Below are 18,443 nucleotides of genomic sequence, written 5' to 3'. Positions count from 1 at the left end.
TTAGAACTGTGTTATTAAACAGATGAAAATGATGTTTGACCCTAAAAGTTCTGTTTTTTCCCGACGTTAAAAGAAGTTAAAACCTTTCCATCGGCCTTTAAAGTATTGTGAGAGCCCACTGGACCCACTGTGCCTAATGGTATGTGGACTCTGATGCTGGAACAATAACAGAAAACATTGAGAAACAGTGACCTAGACTAACCTCCTTATTTGCAAATGAAGCAAGAAGCCCAGAGATGAAGTGACTTGGAAACGCATGTAGCTCGTTAGTAGCAAAATACTGATTTGAATCCAGTTCTGCTGACACCACCAGGGTTCTTTCTAGCATGCCTTTTCACTACACTGTTATCTTGGCTCCCTTAAACATGTTCCATCACACCTAACACCACTGACCTTCATGGTCGTGAAATTCCTGATGCGGTCAAATTCAAACATGATCTCGATGTAACCACTGGGGGCGCTTTCGTTCCTCCAGCCCACGTAGTCATAGCCTGGCCACACGTGGTATTCGTGGGTCTGAGTGAAGTCGTCCAGGCCAGACACCCCATCTGTCAGCTGGCCCAACCCTTCAGTCATGCTGCTCAGACCAGGGGAAGAGAAGGGAAAGGGAGAGAGGAACCTGGAATTAATCGCACGTCACGGAAGAGCTTTTAGACCCAGCTTCTTCACCCCGGGTTTTGTAAGAGTTGATTATCTTGAAGGTTGAAGGATAATGAAAAATCCAGTATATTTTATAGTATTGATGCATTTATCCTACATTAATGGAGAACAAAGAATTTCATATAAATGAATTTTACAAAACACTCAATGCTTATTCCTTTAGTAGCAGAACTTTCAAACAATTATCATTTTATAAGAAAAGCTTTTTATAATCTATTGTATCCTTACCTATTCTTGTATACTGAGTCTAATGCTTTTAGATAGTAACTCCATATTATCAAACGCATTTGATTTATTAATCCCTTAACAAGTAAATGAATGGATGGATGGATGCATAGAATGAACACTATGGGAGAGAGTAGCACTTGACTGTCACTCAATAAACAGTCCCAGAGCTTGCTGGAAATTTTTCTGACTCTCCTTTGACTGTATGTTGTCATTTTTCAGTGACTCCGTTCCAGAGAAGCCAGTCAGGCCCTCTGCTACCCCACACCCAACAACCCAATTTGATATCAAACTAAAGGGGGGAAGTAATCAATGCCAAATGTAAATACTAATTTATATGTAATTTTAATTAAATTTGAGAATACTAGATTCATGGAATAAAATGCACGGAATTACATGAGGGTCTCAGGCATTGGATTTAGTTTTGTTTCTAGCTTGGCAGGCTTTCCGCTTGATTGTAAGGCTCTTCTTGATTGGTATGTGGGATGATTGTGTATTTATGTTAATTTGGCTGTTTCTTTTTGGGTTTCTATTTCTATTTGACCTTCTTTTTAGGGAGACACAGAGCAAGATCTCATCCACTGGGACTCCTCTCTTCCCAAACTCTGCATTTCAAGGTCTAAACAATAAGTCAGGAGTCTCCCAAATGAAGAGATTGGGATACTCACCCTTAAGCAATAATACACGTGCCCCCTGAGGTTATGTAAACGTTACGAATTCACAGAAAAATAAGTGAGTGATTATGCCAGCCTTACAGACACACTTTTAAATTTATTTGTTCATTGAAAAATGTTTGGCAAATTATAAAATTTGACTGGCCTTATCCACAGTGACCAGAGCCTGGATCTCCCTTCCAAGGATTTGCCATCTTTTTCTTCTCTCTACAGATCAGAAGGCTAGGAGAACATAAGTTTACTTGCAATAAATATATTTCCCATCATCCCCAGAATAATATATCCCCATGAAACTTATGAAAAGCAACATAAATGAAAAGTTAACTTCTTCTCGTCAAAATTAAATCAAATGGGGATGGGTAAGGAAAGAAACTTTTCAGTTTACTTCGTATCCTTTAGAATTGTTAGAATTACAATAAGCGTGTACTACTTCTGCAATTTTTTTAGTTAAAAAAAGTAACTTTTGCTATTAAAACTATCTATTTCTGAGACTCTGAATCGGGCAGCTCATACTTCATCACTCAAGCATACTCCAAAGAGATAACCTCACTACCTCAGTTATCAAGTGGAAGGTGATTGTGTCAAAACCTCCGCAATTATTCTTGATCTTTCCTCTGTTACCAGTTACCTGCCTTATTTATCCATCTGAATGTCCTGCCAGCCCCTTAAATTTATATCCCAAACTACACCTATCACTATCCCCTTCTAAACTAAATCTTTCACCTAAATTTCCCATTTCTGCCCATTATATTCTCTTTCACGCTCAGTGGCTCAGTAAAGTGCCTGGCACACCATATGCACCAAAATATACTTGTTGATGAATAAATGCCATCCCCAAGGTTTCACCTACCTCTTGTCCTCGCCCGACTGTCTCACTCCTACACCCGGTCAGATTGCAAACAGTCCTTACATGAATGTCTCCTCCCATTCCCACTGTCGCCATTTTGGCCTTGGTCCTTCGTTCTTTTCATCAGACAGTTTGCAATTAGAAAATATCCCTCATCACCTCCTCTTTTCACTCAGATCTAACCTTTGTGAGCTGCTTGATGAATCTGTCTAAAGCACAGTTCCAATCTTGTCCTTCCCCAGCTTTAAAAATCTTCAATGACTTGTTCTGTCGATGATTATGCTGATGAAGAACAACAACTCCTCCTCCTCCTCCTCTTCCTTCTGGCCCTGACATTCAAGTTCCTCCAAAATACGACATCATCTGCCCAATCATGCTTCTCATCTACTATTTTGCTACATGAGTGTGGCTGGTGGTTAACTAAATGATTGATCTTTAGCAGACATTCCCCTAAACTTTACAGTGTGATACTTCTGTCGTTATGCTATTCACTCTACCTCAAATGCCATTTCGAGATTCTTTATCTGTGAAAGTTCCACCCATCCTTTGGGGGCCACTTCAGATTCTTTGCTGGTTTTCCAAATCAGATCAAAACTTACATGTATTTAGCACTTTACCTTTACAAAATGCTTTTCTTATACATTTTCATCACTTAAGCAAACAGAAGTGACTTTTATGACATGAATCCAGGTGTTTTCACTCTCAGTGCTGTGCTTTCCTACTCAAGCTTACTCTTTCTTTGAACCCCAGCACACTCATAAGATATCTCTTACTCCTATGCTTGTATCACAGTGATTGATATCCTGGTTTAGTCCCCATTCCTAACTGTGAGCTTCTTAAAGGAAGGATCCAGGACTCCTTATATTTTCCAAGTTTGGCCAAGTCTGGCCAAATTCATTGTAGGTAGCAACAGTGGATTAGCAAAGATTTATTAACCTAAAATGAATTCAATTGATCTCTGATTTCCTCTATGCCTTGAGTAAATGCCAGTTGGGGAGTGGCTGAGTGAAATGATGCCTAGACAGTTTAAGTGAACAGGGAAGAACAGTGACTAAGCAGATGGAAAGGAAGCAGCTGGAAATCGAATACTGGATGAGTCAGGTCTTCACTCAGGGGATGGCAGCTGGGAGGGGGGCAGGAGTTTATTCTTCACACCTAAAATAATGGAAGTGCTGTAATCCCTTACTCCCCTTCCTGAGACTAATTTCTCCCTCTGTCAACCCCTAGCAATCTCCATCATCTAGTCTGGACCTAACCTCTCCCCCAGGCTCAGTCTTTGCAGACAAAGACCAAGCTAAGAGAGAAAAGAGTGTTGAAGTGGACCAGTAGAAGAATGGCAAGGCTCAGAGTGAAGTGAGATAAGTGGGAACATCTCTCATCCAAACCTAAAATCCTACCGTGCCTGATCAGACTCCTTCACCATGGCCCTCTATGTGTCCATTTCAGGACTACCCACTGGCCTTTCTACTGCTCCCAGTTCAAGCTTCTGCTACAGTCAGGCCATTCCTGTCCTCAGCCCTGTTCCCTTTCCTCTGCTCCCTTCGACCTGCCCCCTCTGCTCTAAATCCTATCATCCTAGAAACTCTCCTTGTCTAGCATAAGCCTTACGAGTCTCCTTTTCACGACTTCCAAAGCATTTACATTTATGGGGTATATTCTTCCTGAGCTTCTTGACCTGCCCAATTTAGTATACTTATAAATTCAGTTCTTCTGGTCCTTTGTCTCCGTAAGTGGCCATTATTTGTGTCAGACCACATGTCCTGTTTTAAGGGTCAAAAAAAGATATGACTACCATACTTAGAACTATACCACAATTTCAGCTCTTGTTTTGTGTAATTTATTGTTTCCCCTGTCTTCCCCAACTAGGACCTAAGTTCCTTGCAAATAAAGACTCTCTGCTTTACTCCATCTCACAATGCCTAATACAGGGTCTAAATAAACACCAGTTGGTTGACCCGTTGATTAATTATTAATCCCAAGCCATAATAAAATATTATTCTCTTCTAGTGGCCACTTTCCCATTCTGATGACCAAAGTTTCCCAGAATCTACCTGTACCCAACAGCTCCATCATAGACAGAATCGTTCAGGTAAATGACGGAGCCTCCAGGGAGTACAAACTGCTGTCCGGCTGGAGCATTGTAAGACACCAAGCCATCTGCCAAAGGAAACACAGATGTGTCAGTGGCTTAGGAAGGAGAGGCACCTACTACTCAGACCAACTATCCCAGGGAGCTACACAAGACTTCAAGGGTGCAATCTTGTTCAGCGTGTCCGCACAGGACTCAATCCGGGCACAAAGGGAGCACCGCTGAGGAGCACTCCTCAGTGGCAGTCAGTGAAATGCATCACTTAGTGCATAGAGCACCAAGCCTTGGTGGAGGAACAATGTCCTTTCTTGACTCGAACCTAGACGGAATCACTTCACTTCAGAGATTATCAATCCCATATCTTTCTGACTTGCTTGCCTTTATTTTCCAGGGGTTGGGGTTTTTAATAAGGTCTATAAGCTCGCTCGCTCTCTCTCTCTCTGGAGACCTACCTAGCCAGACACAGCCATAGAGCTCCACCCGCATGCACACATTCATGGAGTGGTCAGTGACTGGAATGAAGCGGACAAATCTGGCCACAATGGGTGGCTCCAAGTCCTTTAGGAAAATGTCATAGGGGTTACTATTTCCATCCAGCACCTGAGGAGAGAAAAGAGAAAGAGCGGGAAGATGCTATGAGGTTATGCTGACTCTTCCTCATCACCCCTTTCATGGACCCTCTCTTTTGAATTGAAGGAGCAGAATGTATCCTTTCAGCTTTCTCAGCAGCCTTGATATTCCTCCCGGGCCCCCCACCCCGCCCTCCCTCATCCTCAGTCACACATTGACAAGGGTGTGCCAGGTGTGTGGATGCACATACCTACAAGACAGCCTGTGTACTTCCTCTTCTAGCCTAAGTCAAAATATGGTCCTGGACATCTCAGGGTCTGGATGTCTCTTCTTCCTACCTGTTTCCCATGCCGGTTCCGCCAAGAGATCCAGCGAGTGCCATCCCGACTGTAATTGATCTTGTACATGGGGGCAAACTCAATGCCATGGCCCCCAGCATGGCGCCCTTGGGTCCCCACCAGAGTGATAAAGTGCAGGGTGTGCAAGTCAATCTGTAGGAACTCCTTCAGGTCATCGGGTTCCACTGGAATCTCAGGACACCAGGCTCCATCCCCTTCTTCTGAGTCCAGCCTTGAGACACAGGGTTGGGGAGACAGAGAGGAACCATGAAACCAGAGTTGTTTTCCAATCCACAGCAAGCAGCTGCCCTGTCCCGAGGGGAGAGAGCAGGCTGGGCCCCCACTCTAAAAAGACTCTTCAGGTCTCCCCTCAAGTCTGACTGCCACCACCTGTGGTCAGTCCCTGTCCCTGGGGCACTATGAAGCCCAGAGAGACATTTACCACCAGGGCCTAGAGGCCTTCAGATCAGATGTAGTCTTTATTTCTCATCCTGCTTTAAAGACCTCAAGGGAAATGAACCCTTTCTACCCTACACTTCCCCATGAGTCATTTTACCACCCTCTTCCACTTTCAGTCCCAGCATAACAAGGGTGGCCACCCCTTGCTTGGATATCAAGTTATAGGAAAGGAGGAGAGAGGGATCATAAGATCCCCAGTGTGGGTTATGTAATGCAGTGGAATTTTAACCAACGGGACGGGCATGGCAGCCCAACAAAAAGCCATGGGAACCCATGATGAGAGTGAGGGGTAGGAGTGTGTCAGGGGAGTAGTAAATAATCTGGTTTCATTTTATTACCTCCAAGCTGAGCTATCAGTGAGAAAAATTGTGAAATCATTACAAGGTTTATTCTGGGAGCCTCTTACCACTTTCCCTCTTCCCTAGAACGTCCCTTTTCTCATAGATGTCACCTACTCATTGCTGTTCTCTTTCAACCCCACCAACCATCACTCTCATCTTTCACAAACTAAGAAATTACAGGGAAGGTTTACAAAGGTTGCTTTTCTTATGGGTGATTCCATTTTAACAGAACTCAACACTTTACACCAAAAGAATTATATTCCAGGAGGAGGATTATGCCCTAACAAGCAGAGTAGTTTTTGACAAGGGAGTTCATTGCTTTAGAGGACCCCTGCTATTAGGCCATGAGGAACCCACCATACTCTTTATGGATGATGATGGCCTTTCTATGAGGTATCGTTGAGAGAAGGGAAGAATTTATTGGGGGCCTCAGTATATGCTTAAAGCCTTGATGTTTTTCACTGTGAGTGATGTTTCACAGACACCCACTGAGAAGAGGACAGGGTCTCCCAGCTCCCAGTGTCCTACCTCATCTGTACCTTCCCCTACCTACCACTGTCGCCGGCTTCCTGCAGTTGCTCACAGTGAGAAGGTGAGTAAAGCAAACCCACTGCATATCAATGAACCCATCTGTCGTGGGCAGTACCACCCAAGGCCCTGTGGTTGGGATGGGGTTGCAGGACCAGCACATGGTGCCAAGCCCTGAATTCTCTTCCTGAAAACATACAGAACAGGATAGGCCCACTTGATGTCCTCCCCTCACTCCTACCAACTCCCACCAAATACCACCCTTCTTCCCCAGGCCCTTGAGTCAGAAAATGTATCCAACCCAGGACTGAGGCTTTCTTGGGGTCTCCATCCTCACCTTCCATATTTGGCAGCTGTGGATTCTGACCACTGACTGGAAGCTGTGATGTCCTCATCTGGAATGTGGCCTCCTGACATGCCCAGAGGATAGCGGCAAATGGCTGGACCAAGAGAAACAGAAGAAAAAAAGAGGAAATACTTTTCTTTTTATTTCCAAAGATACCCTGCCTCTTGTAGGAATAACATAATTGATTATCGGACAGGGAAACAGAGGACTTAAATTTTCCAAAGTCTTTCTATGACCCCAGTTGATCACCCTGACTCTCTCTGCCTTTTCTCCCTGGCCCTGCCTCCAAACGTATTAGCATCCAATCCCTTGAGCACTGACCTTCAGCCACACCTATCTTTTGGTCCAAAATCTGACAAGTAATGTAACATAATGCAGGGTGCTGATTTATCCTTTCATTTGGTAGTAAGCCCATGGCCCATCCCCATTCCCTTATTAGCAGATGTGCACTTCTAACCAGCTCCCCAACCGTGCTGAATCATCCTCATAGTCACCAGGTACCACCTGTGATCTAAAGCATTCTTTTTTCTAGGTAACTGATGGCACAAAATTATGGCGCAAACCAACAAACTCTCCTGTGAAGGGACTGAACACACAGCTCTGGCCCCCCATCAGCACCACATTTTGGCCTCCGGCTAAAAATAATAGCCTCTGGAGAGAGACTTCCACCTCCAGCCAAGAGAGAGTAACAGGAACCAGACTTACTCTCCGGAGTGAAACAATCAAAAAATGGACAAAGTATACAAAAGACTGGGTTTCAATACAATGAATATCAGACAACAAAGGACAACAATCCCTGGGAGACAGGGGACAAAGAAGATGAGTCCTACAGTGGCACCAGCTTACTGTTGTGACAGAGTCAGGCTGCAGCACAGTGAGTGAGAACTCAGGCAGAGTCTAGAGGATTCCCCAAAGCAAGGAAACAAAGAGAAGAGTCCAGAGAGGCCATGGAGATCTAGGGTTGCCAGGGAAATACAGGATTCCTAGCTAAACTTAAATTTCAGATAAATGATGAGTCATTCTTTAGTGTAAATATGTACGATGCAATTTTAAAAGTAGCAGGTGTGTAAAGAAGCAGAGAAATAGAACCTATAATGAGGAAAAAAAATCGATCAATTGAAACTGATTCAGAACTTATGTAGAAGTTAGAACTTAAAAAGAAGACTACTAAAACAGTTATAACTATATTGTATGTGTTCAAAAATACAAGGTCAGCCACTGTGGGAAACAGTGTGGAGGTTCCTCAAATAATTTAAAAAAGAAGTACCAGATGATCCAGGATTCTAATACTGGGTATCTACCCAAAGAATACGCAAACACTAATTGAAGAGATATATGTAGCCCTATGTTTACTGCAACATGTCTTACAATAGACAGGATACGAAAGCAGCCCAAGTGTCCATTGACTGGTGAGTGAATAAAGAAGAAGTGGTATATATATATAATGTTACTCAGCCATAAAAAGAATGACATCTTGCCACTTGCAACAACATGGATGGACCTAGAAGGTATAATGCTAAGTGAAGTAAGTCAGAGAAAAGCAAATACCATATGATTTCACTCATATGTGGAATTTAAGAAACAAAACAAATGGACAAATAAAAAAAAAAAACAGAGAGAGAGTCAAACAAAAAGCCAGTCTCTTAAGTGCAGAGAACAAACTGGTGGTAGCCAGAGGAGAGGCAGGTGGGGCAGATGGGTGAAACAGATAAAGAGGATCAAGAGTAAGCTTATCTTGATGAGCACTGGGAATGCTGAACTGCTGGATCCTTATATTGCACACCTGAAACTAATAGAACACTGTATGTTAATTATACTTGAATAAAAATAATAACAGAAAAATTAAAAATATAAGGAGAGCTACAGGTGATACAGAAAGGATATACATCAAATTTCTAGAGATGAAACTTGACTGTGTGAGAAAATACACTGGATAATATTAAAGGAAGATCACACATTAAAGAAAAGATTGGTGAACTTAAAGACAGCAACAGATATTATCCAAAATGAAACAATGACAGAAATCAATAAAAAAATCAATCAATCAACAAAAAAATGGAATATTAGTAAGTTCTGGAACAATTTCAAACAGGAATCCTAATACACATGTAAATGGATTCCTTAAAGAAGAGAAGAGAGGAAGACAAAAAAAAATATTTGAATAAAACATAGTAGAAATCTTTTTCAAATTTGATGAAACTGTAAACCCACGAAGCTCAATGACCTGAAGCACAAGAAACATGAAGAAAATGACACTAGTACATCATAATCCAACTGCTTAAAACAGCTGATAAGGAGAAAAGGTTTTAAGCAGCCAGAGGAAAAGAACACATCATGAACAGAGGACCAAACATAAAAATGACAGCAAATGTCCCACTGGAAACGGTAATTACATAGTAAATATATAAGATGAGTTTACATGTTCTTTACATAACTGACTATTTAAATAAAAGCAGTAACAATATACTGTGGGGTTTATAATATATACAAAAATAAAATACATGAAAACAATAGCATAAGGGCTGAAAAGGGAAAAATGAAAGTTATCCTGTTGGAAGATTTTTATACTATATGTAAAGGGATATAATATCACTTAAAGATAGACTTTATTTAATTAAAGATGTACATGACAAATCCTAAAGCAAGCACTAAAATAATATTTTCAAAAAGATTTATAGCTAATAAGTCAACAAGAGATAAAATGGAATAAAGAAATTCAATTCACTGAAAAGAAGGCAGAAAACCACAGATACGTTACAAGTAAAAGGATAAAAAAAGATATACCACGAAAACTTTATTTTTAAAAAAAGCTGGAGTGGTTATATTAATACCAAACACAACAGATCTTAAGAGAAGAAATAAAGATGGCATTTCACAATGATAAAGGGGTTAGTTCATCAAGAACACATGACAGTCCTAAATATTTATGCATGTAACACAGCTTCACAACAAATGAAGAAAAAAAAAAGACTGCAAGGAAAAATGAAGAAAACCACAATTATAGTCAGAGATTTCAACACTTACATCTCAATAATTGGTAAAAACAAGTGGACAAAAATATCAGTAAGGAAATTGAAGTTTTGAACAGATTTGGATACCACCAGTTTTACCTGACATTTACAGAACTCTACCCAACTAAAGAGTATACATTCTTTTAAAGTGTGTATGTAACACTTACCAAGATAGACCATATTCTGAATCATAAAACAAGTCCCAACAAATGTTAAATATTCAAGTCATACAAAGTATGCTGTCATAATGCAATTACTATTTAGAAAAATGAATAATAGAAAGATATCTGGAAAATCCCCAAATATTTGCAAATTAAATAACACTCCTGAGAATATGCCATGGGTCAAAGGAGAAACCAAAAGGAAAATCAGAAAGTATTCTGTACTGTAAGATAAAGAAAATATAAAATAACAAAATTTGTGGATACCACTTGAGAAGTACTTAAGGGAAAAATTACCACAGGAAAAAGCCTATATTAGAAAAGAGGAAAGATCTCAAAACTATGACCTCATTTTTCACCTTCAGAAACTAGAAAAAGTAGAGCAAATAAAATGCAAAGAAAGAAAATAATAGATATATTAGCAGAAATCAATGAAGTAGAAAACAGAAAAACAACAAAGAAACTCTATAAAACCAAAAGCTGGTTCCTTGACAAGATTTAAAAAGAAAAAGCAAAAAAGAATCTCTAGCTAGACTGATTGGGAGAGAAAAAAGAAAACACTACAAACATCAGGAATGTGGGAAGTTACCTAGTGACAGATACTACAGATGTTAAAAGTATAATAAGGGAATGTTATAAACAGTTTTATGCCAACAATTTCAACAACTTGGATAACATAGTCAAATTTCTTGAAAGATACAAACTACCAAAGTTTACATATAAAGAAATAGATAACCTGAATATTCAGGTTATCTATTTCTTTATATATAAGATATATATATATATCGCCAACAACCTTCCAACAAAAAAACCCTGCAGGACAAGATGGCTTTACTGTTGAATTCTACCAAATATTTCAGAAAGAAAAAATACCAAGCACTCACAAACTCTTCCAGAAAATCAAAGAGGAGAGGATATTTCCTCATTCATTCTATGAAATCAGCATTACTCTACTACAAAAACCGAACAGGAACATTATAAGAAAACTATAGACCAACAATCCTCATAAACACAGATGCAAAAACCCTAAACAAAATTTTAGTAAAGTGAATCCAAAAATATATAAAAAGGATAACACATCATGACCAAGTGAGGTTTATCCTAGGAATGCAAGGTTGGTTTGACATTCAGAAATCATTCAGTGAAATTCACCACAAACTTAAAAAGTGAAACTATAGCATCACTTCAATAGATACAGTAAAAGCATTTGATAAAATCAAACATCCTTTCCTGATAAACATTCTCAGGAAACTAGAAACAGGAAGGAACTTCCTTGGGGCACCTGATGGCTCAGTCCATTAAGCAACCAGCTCTTGATTTTGGCTCAAGTCGTGATCTCAGGGTTGTTGAGAGCCAACCTGTGTTGGGCTCCATGCTAAGTGTGGAGTCTGCTTAAGATTTTCTCTCTCTCTCTCTCTCTCACTCTGCCCCTACTCCCCTCCTCTCTCTCACTCTTAAAAAAAAAAAAAAAGAAAGGAACTTCCTCAATACAAACAATTGTAACAGATTATGAAAACCTGTATGCCAACAAATTGGACAACTTAGAAGAAATTGATAAATTCCTAGAAACACATAAGCTACCAAAACTAAAGCAGGAAGAAAGAGAAAATTTGAACAGACCAATCACCAGCAATGAAGTCGAATCAGTACAAAACACTCCCAAAAAACAAAAGCCAGGACTAGATGGTTTCACAGGCAAATTCTGCCAAACATTTAAAAAAGAGTTAATATCTATTCTTTTTAAACTATCCCAAAAAGTACAAGAGGAAAGAATCACCCTGACATCAAAACCAGATAAGGACACCACAAAAAAAGAGAACTACAGGCCAACATCTCTCATGAACAGAGATGAAAAATTCTCAAGAAAATACTAGCAAATGGATCCAACAATATATTTTTAAAAATCACACACCACGATCAAATGGGATTTATTCCCAGGATGCAAGGGGGTTTAATATTCACAAAACAATCAACGTGATACGTTGCATCAACAAGAGAAAGGATAAAAACCATATGATCATTTCCACAGATGCAGAGAGAGCATTTGACAAGGTACAACATCCGTGATGTCATTGGATATTTCCAGAAACAGTATGATGAAGCAAAACCATATACATCTGCTTTGGCAAGAATCATGACCCCACTGAAGCACTTCTCAGTGTCTGTCCACTGCATTTTCCAAGCCAAATTTCAATCAAGGGATGAATGTGGGATCTAGTATTATTGTGTCTCTTCTGGTCAGATGTATCATTTCTCCATCTGAGGTGACAGGTTCTACAAATAATCATTATGCTTGAATCTCAAGTGTAATTCTGGGCTGTTCAGGAATGAAGCATCAAATTCTCAAATTCTAAACCCTCTGGAATGTGAAATTGAAGGGAGGAGTAAGGATGAGGAAATACTGATATAGGACGCCAATGAGGCCAAAATTACCAATGAGTGAGGTCAATGAACATTTCAAAAATCACTCACAAGGTGTTCCCTCTCTTGTGGTCCACTCCTCCAGGCCGTGGAGGCCGTACCCTGACTCAAGGCCTCTGGTAAGTGTTGCAGCACTGGTGCTTAGTGCTTCTCAGTATCAGTGACTTAATGGCAAGGAGAAGCTTCTGGACACCTTTATCCCACATGCCATGTGCCCCAGTGCAGTTTATCAGAACACTCACATTGGCATTTGGGACACAAGCCACCTACTAATAAACTACACGTTGCTTTCCCTTTGTTATTGTTCCCCGTGTGTATATTTCCCTCAAGGATCTTCTGGGGAGAGGGCCTGGCTAGCCAAGGCAGGCAACCTTTCCTCCTTGGCTATCATTCATGTCATGGTGCCCAAAATTGCTATCTGACTCCTAAACTGCAGTTCTTCACAGTTTTCAAAGTGGTGTCCCAGTGTTTACATCTGGTTACCCCTACAATAACCCTACATGGTAGACAGGGCCTGTATTATTATTCTCAAATTATACATGAGGAAACAAACCAGTTAAAGTTCCCACAGCTATTAAGCAGTCCTAATCCAAAATTAGTCCCAATGTACCAGATGGTCCCCTCTGCTTTTAGCACAGGTGCGACACGATGCAGGCTGCTTCTCCCACTGTGCCAGGCTAAGGCGGAAGTCTTGCAGAGCTGGCCTCTGGCACCTTCCCTCCCTTCTGAAACCAAAGCTTTGTTCATGGATCCAGTCCTCTCTCCATCCCCAGCACGATAATCTACTTGTTTGCTTATTGCTTTCCGAGTCCATGTGGTTTCTGAGTTCCTATTTTTATCAAACCATTCATTCAGTGATTTTTTGGGAGCACTATGGGAATATAGCCATAAACAAAACAAAGTCCCTTTTGTCAGGGTTGACATTCTAGTGTGGGGAGACAGACAACAGGCAAATAAATACATAAGATGAGAGAAGATGGTAAATGTTGTGAGAAAATCAAGTGTGGAAAGGAAATAGGTGCTCCTTCCTGTAAAGAGATAAGGAAGAGCCTCTCAGATGAGGTGACTTTGAGCAGAGGCCTGAGTGGAGGAAGACAGTGAGCCAGGTGACTCTTAGAGGGGGGGATGTTTTACGGAAAGGGGACAGGAAGTTGAGGAAAGAGCCCTCTTGGTTGTTTCAGTTACAACAAGGACGTCTCACACCTGAAGTGGAAAGACTAGCTTAAGTTATTATCCAGCATTGTCCCGTTGCCATGTAACGAACTTGGACGCAACTAAACCAACCATTTTTGAGGAAGAATAGTACTAATTTTGGTAAATTCTCCTTCCTCCAATTTCCAACATTTTAAATATCTGTTTTATAGCCTTAAGTACATAGTGCTTTGTCATATAATTATTGTGTGGAAGTCTGATCTCCCCTGCAGATGGAAAACTTTTCGGAGAAAAAAAAGGGGGGCAGGGGAATTATATCTTATTAAATTTTATTTCTCAGTGCATATCTGGGGAGACAATAGGTGCTCATAATATTGATTGAAAAAAGAGACAGATATAGATTAGGAGTAAGGATAAAGTTGAGTAAAATATGTCTCCCTACAAACCTTACCCCCCAGACTATTCCATTTCAAACAACTCCATTCTGCCAATTACTTGAGCCAAAAATCCTGAGGCCACCCTTGACTCCTTTCATATTCCATATCCATCCCATCAGCTGATAAGAAATCTCATTAGCCACCCTAAAAAATTCCCATAGCCCATCTACTTCCCACTTATACTGCTACCATTCTAGGCCAATCCACCTTGCCCTAAAACCAGGAATAGAACAATAATCTCCTACTCAGACTTCCTTTGTCCGCCTTGCCCCATGTATCTATGAAAATGTAAGTCAGACCATGTAACTCTTCTGCTCATCGCCCTCCAGGAATTTCCCACCTCATTCATAATAATATTCAAAATGTATGTGTGGTCTCCAGGGACCTGCAGAGTGGGTCCCCAGCTGTCCTGGACCCCTGTCCAGTGCACTCCCCCATCTGGCCACCCTGGCCTCCTTGCTGGTCCTCAAGCACACTAAGCTGCTTCTGCTGGCATTGAGGTATTTCATTTAGTAATGGGAATAATCTGTGCAGGTTGAGGAAAGAGAAGCAAAAGACCATATTTCCTATTATTTTTCATATGTTAACATATCTGAAATCTGAATACATCTTACAAGCAAATGGTGAGTCATAGATGAACTCTCTGGGGGTTTTTTCTTAGAGTTACACAAAGTAATGAGACATGGTAGAGTCAGGAGTGTCTTACATTTGATGAAGTACAGTAATAATAGCAACCATTTAAAAGCATTTGTGCGGGGGTGGGGGAAGAGGGTAACTGAGTGATGGACATTAAGGAGGGCATGTGATGGAATCAGTACTAGGTATTATATAAGACTGATGGATCACTGACCTCGACCTCTGAAACCAATAATATATTACATGTTAATTAATGGAATTTAAAGAAAATAAAATAAAAGCACTTGCCAAGTGTCAGACAATGTGGTATTTTCTCACTCGTTATTTCATATTTCTCACGAATCACCCACCTATAGGTAAGAGTTTAAGTAACGGCCCAAGGGGGCACCTGGGTGGCACAATCGGTTAAGACCAACGTTTGGTTTTGGCTCAGATAGTGATCTCAGGGTTGTGAGATCAAGCCCCATGTAGGGCTCTGTGCTGAGTGCAGAGTCTGCTTGGAATTCTCTCTCCCCCTCCCTCTGCCCCTCCTGCTCATGTTCTCGCTCTCTCTCAAAATAAATAAATAAATCTTAAAAAAAAAACCCTGCCGGAGGCCAGTCATCAAGTAAATACTAAGTCACTTTAGAATCTGACTCGAAAGGCTCCCTCTCTGCTATACAACCTCTGAAAACAAAGAGATTTCAAATCCACTCTGGGATCTGAGCAAAGTTCACAGCTTTTCTGGGTCTCGGTTTTCTCATGTGAAAAGCAAGGGAGCTGCATTAGATGTTTTCCAAGGCAGGGGTTCCCAAAAGCCAGGCCACGGACCAACTGCTCGGAGTTGCTTGGGAAGGCTGTAGAACATCTGGTGTGAGCCCCCTCTTCGAGACTTGTCTTTGGGAGACCTGAAACTGCCCAGGAACCCGCATGTTTAAAAAATGCCCCAGGTGATTCTGCTGTGCAGCCCGGCTTGGGAACCACTGCTCCCAGGTCCCTTGCAGCCTGGACACATGATGACTCTCTGGGGCCATTCCAAAGTCCAGAGACATCCACATTCACAGTCCCCCTGGGCTTTCATTCCTGGCTATCATGCATCTCCAGTCACTGGGCCACAAGTGTAGTGACAACTTCTGTTTCTCGGAACATCTAAAGTAAACCAGAAATGGGGAAAGAGGGTCGCATGGGGTGAGTCATGATATTGTTGCAAATAACTTCTCCACCAAGGCACCGCTTATCCTGGGAACAGCAACCAGGAAGTTTTAACAGAGCTGCTGCAGCTGAGCCGCCTTTATGAAACACGTCCATACTTCCTGGGCTCAGGAATCCTACTATTTTGTGTTCTGACTATAACTATTTGGTACTTTCCATAGTTAGCAAAAAAAAAAAAAAAAAAAGGGGCGGGTAGAGAAGGAGAGAGATCCCACCTAGGATACTCTATTTGGTGTCAGAAGAGCACCACTGCCCCCCACCCGGCTCTTTGCTCCCTCTTCTAGTACTGTGTTGGGGCTGCGACCCTCACGGTGTGCTCAGGGACCGGCAGCGCCACTACGACCTGGGAACTTGCTACGGGTGCAAAGCCTCAGTCCCCACCCCCGACCGTCAGAATCACTCTGAGGGGGGAGCCTGGTCAACTATGTGGTCACTGTCCTCCAGGTGAGGCTGATGCAGCCCTGGTTTCATAACTGGAAGAAGTGGGGGATGAAAGGAGACTTCAGTTCTCCACATGAAAAAAAGCACAATTCTAACTGTGTCAGTGCGCCCCTTCTCCTCGTCCCCTCCAGTCCTTCCCTCACACAACCACGTGTGGACAGCAGTGGCAACACCATGACGAGAACTGGAAAGCCTCCTGAGCTGTGGTCCACGTGGCCCTGAACCTCTGCCTGGGGACCAGGGAAGGAAGGACAGATGACACGTTTATTCCTGCTAGGAGGCAGTCGAGGAGTGAGAAGTAAACCCGCCTTTGGGAGTCAGTCATCTGGTCAGTTAAAAAATCCTACAGCTCCTACTTCCAGCAAATTTCTTGAGTCCAGCTATTTGTCTTCCTCTCCACGCTGCCCACGCAGGGCCCCACCTCCGCCACCTCACAGCTGAACTACTATAATGCCTTCTAGCCCTTCTTCCTGGTTCCTCCGCCAACCCTTGTCCACACAGCAGCCCAAGCGAGCTTCCCAAAACCTTAATCTGACATGAACCTTCTAACAGCCTTCCAGACTTCCTGGGTCAGTGTGGCCCATGAGGTCTGAAGGATGGGGCCTCCGCCTACCTCTCCAGCCTCACCTTGGGCTATCCGCACATCTCTGCTCTCTAGATCCCAGCACACTGGTCTCATCTTGACTTCATAAATGCACAAAGTACCTTCCAGCCTCAAGGTCTCTCTGTATGTCATGTTCCCTTTGCCTGGAATATTCTTCCCCTCCCCTCCCTTACCTGCTGACTCCTGCAGCTCTTGGGGAATTCCTCTGAGCCCTTGGGGAAATTAGGAATCTCTGTTACATCCTCTTATAATGCTGTGGTTCCCTTCTTAGTGTTCCTCACACTTGTAAAACAAATAGTTATTTGTTTAATTTTGGTCTCTCCACTAAACAGTTAAGTGCCATATGGCCAGGGAGCCTATCTTTCTCTCTGTTATTTCCCTGATTTCTAGTAGGGTGTGCTGGTATTAACTGAGTGCTCAATAAATATCTGTAAAAAAAAGTGATAAAAGAAGTTTTCTGCTGTTCATAATTATGGGGCTTAAAAACAGAGACCTGGGAAATCAGGCGAGGGTAGCCCTGACTAATGATGTTTGACCAGGCAGTAGACATGTAAAACTTCCTTGTAATTCTGGATCATTACGTATCTATTGCAACCCATCTTTTTGTTCATGTATTGATTTAATGAATGTATATATCAAATGTTAATGTTAATTTATTTAATGTTCTTGAATTTATCTAACAAATAAGTTTCTGCTCTGAAGATATAGTACTGAACAGGACAGATAAAATGACTGAGGCTATGGATCTTACATTCTGGTAGAGGAGAGAGGCCAAAGGCAATAGATTTGCAATAATCAGACAGACAACCAACGGTCTCTTTGACCATAGCGACCATTAGTTGTTATTATTTCAGACAGTATGACAAACCTGTGGGGAAAAAGCTAAAATATGACAGGGGGATAAACGAGATGGGTAGGGGTTCTTTTAGGTAACAACCTTCACCAGAGATTTTCTAGTTCCCTTGTGCTTCTTTGCCTCCTTATTGAAGCTGTGAGCAATTCGGAGAATAGTAATCATGTCAGATTCTCCCTTTTTCTCCTCAGCAACTGCAAACACATAGTGCCCATCAGATGCTGAATACACATTTGGCAAATAAATAAGTAAGTAAAAGGGTAGAGGGATGGAGAGATGGGTGGATGGATGGATGGATGGATGAATGGATGGATGGAGAGTTCACGTGTGTTGAACTCTCAAGGGCGGGTGCTGTGACTGAGTCATGTCTCCAGAAATGATTTCTTTCTCAACCATCTCCAAACGACAGCAAGCAGTAGGGATGCTCTTTCAAGGGCTTTGTGAGCATTTGAATGAGAG

General features: G+C 41.7%; 1 protein-coding gene across 4 annotated transcripts in view; it reads right to left on the bottom strand.

The window, feature by feature from the left end:
• The window catches only part of DDR2 (discoidin domain receptor tyrosine kinase 2), a 184,401-nt gene that overhangs the window by 28,109 nt on the left and 137,849 nt on the right, over nt 1-18,443 (bottom strand). For all 4 annotated transcript variants that reach the window (XM_087855945.1, XM_045809698.2, XM_087855946.1 and 1 more), the window contains 5 exons: nt 7,069-7,171; nt 5,404-5,635; nt 4,948-5,095; nt 4,458-4,563; nt 394-577 (listed from right to left, as the gene is read on the bottom strand). In XM_087855945.1, the coding sequence (XP_087712071.1) occupies nt 394-577; nt 4,458-4,563; nt 4,948-5,095; nt 5,404-5,635; nt 7,069-7,171 (773 nt within the window). The remainder of the gene's footprint in view (nt 1-393; nt 578-4,457; nt 4,564-4,947; nt 5,096-5,403; nt 5,636-7,068; nt 7,172-18,443) is intronic.

This window comes from Ursus americanus, chromosome 2 (assembly GCF_024610735.1).
Source record: "Ursus americanus isolate L20-20 chromosome 2, mUrsAme1.1.p, whole genome shotgun sequence".
Lineage (NCBI taxonomy): Eukaryota > Metazoa > Chordata > Mammalia > Carnivora > Ursidae > Ursus > Ursus americanus.
Note: the sequence above shows the minus strand (reverse complement) of the source record. Positions and strands in the feature narration are given on the sequence as shown.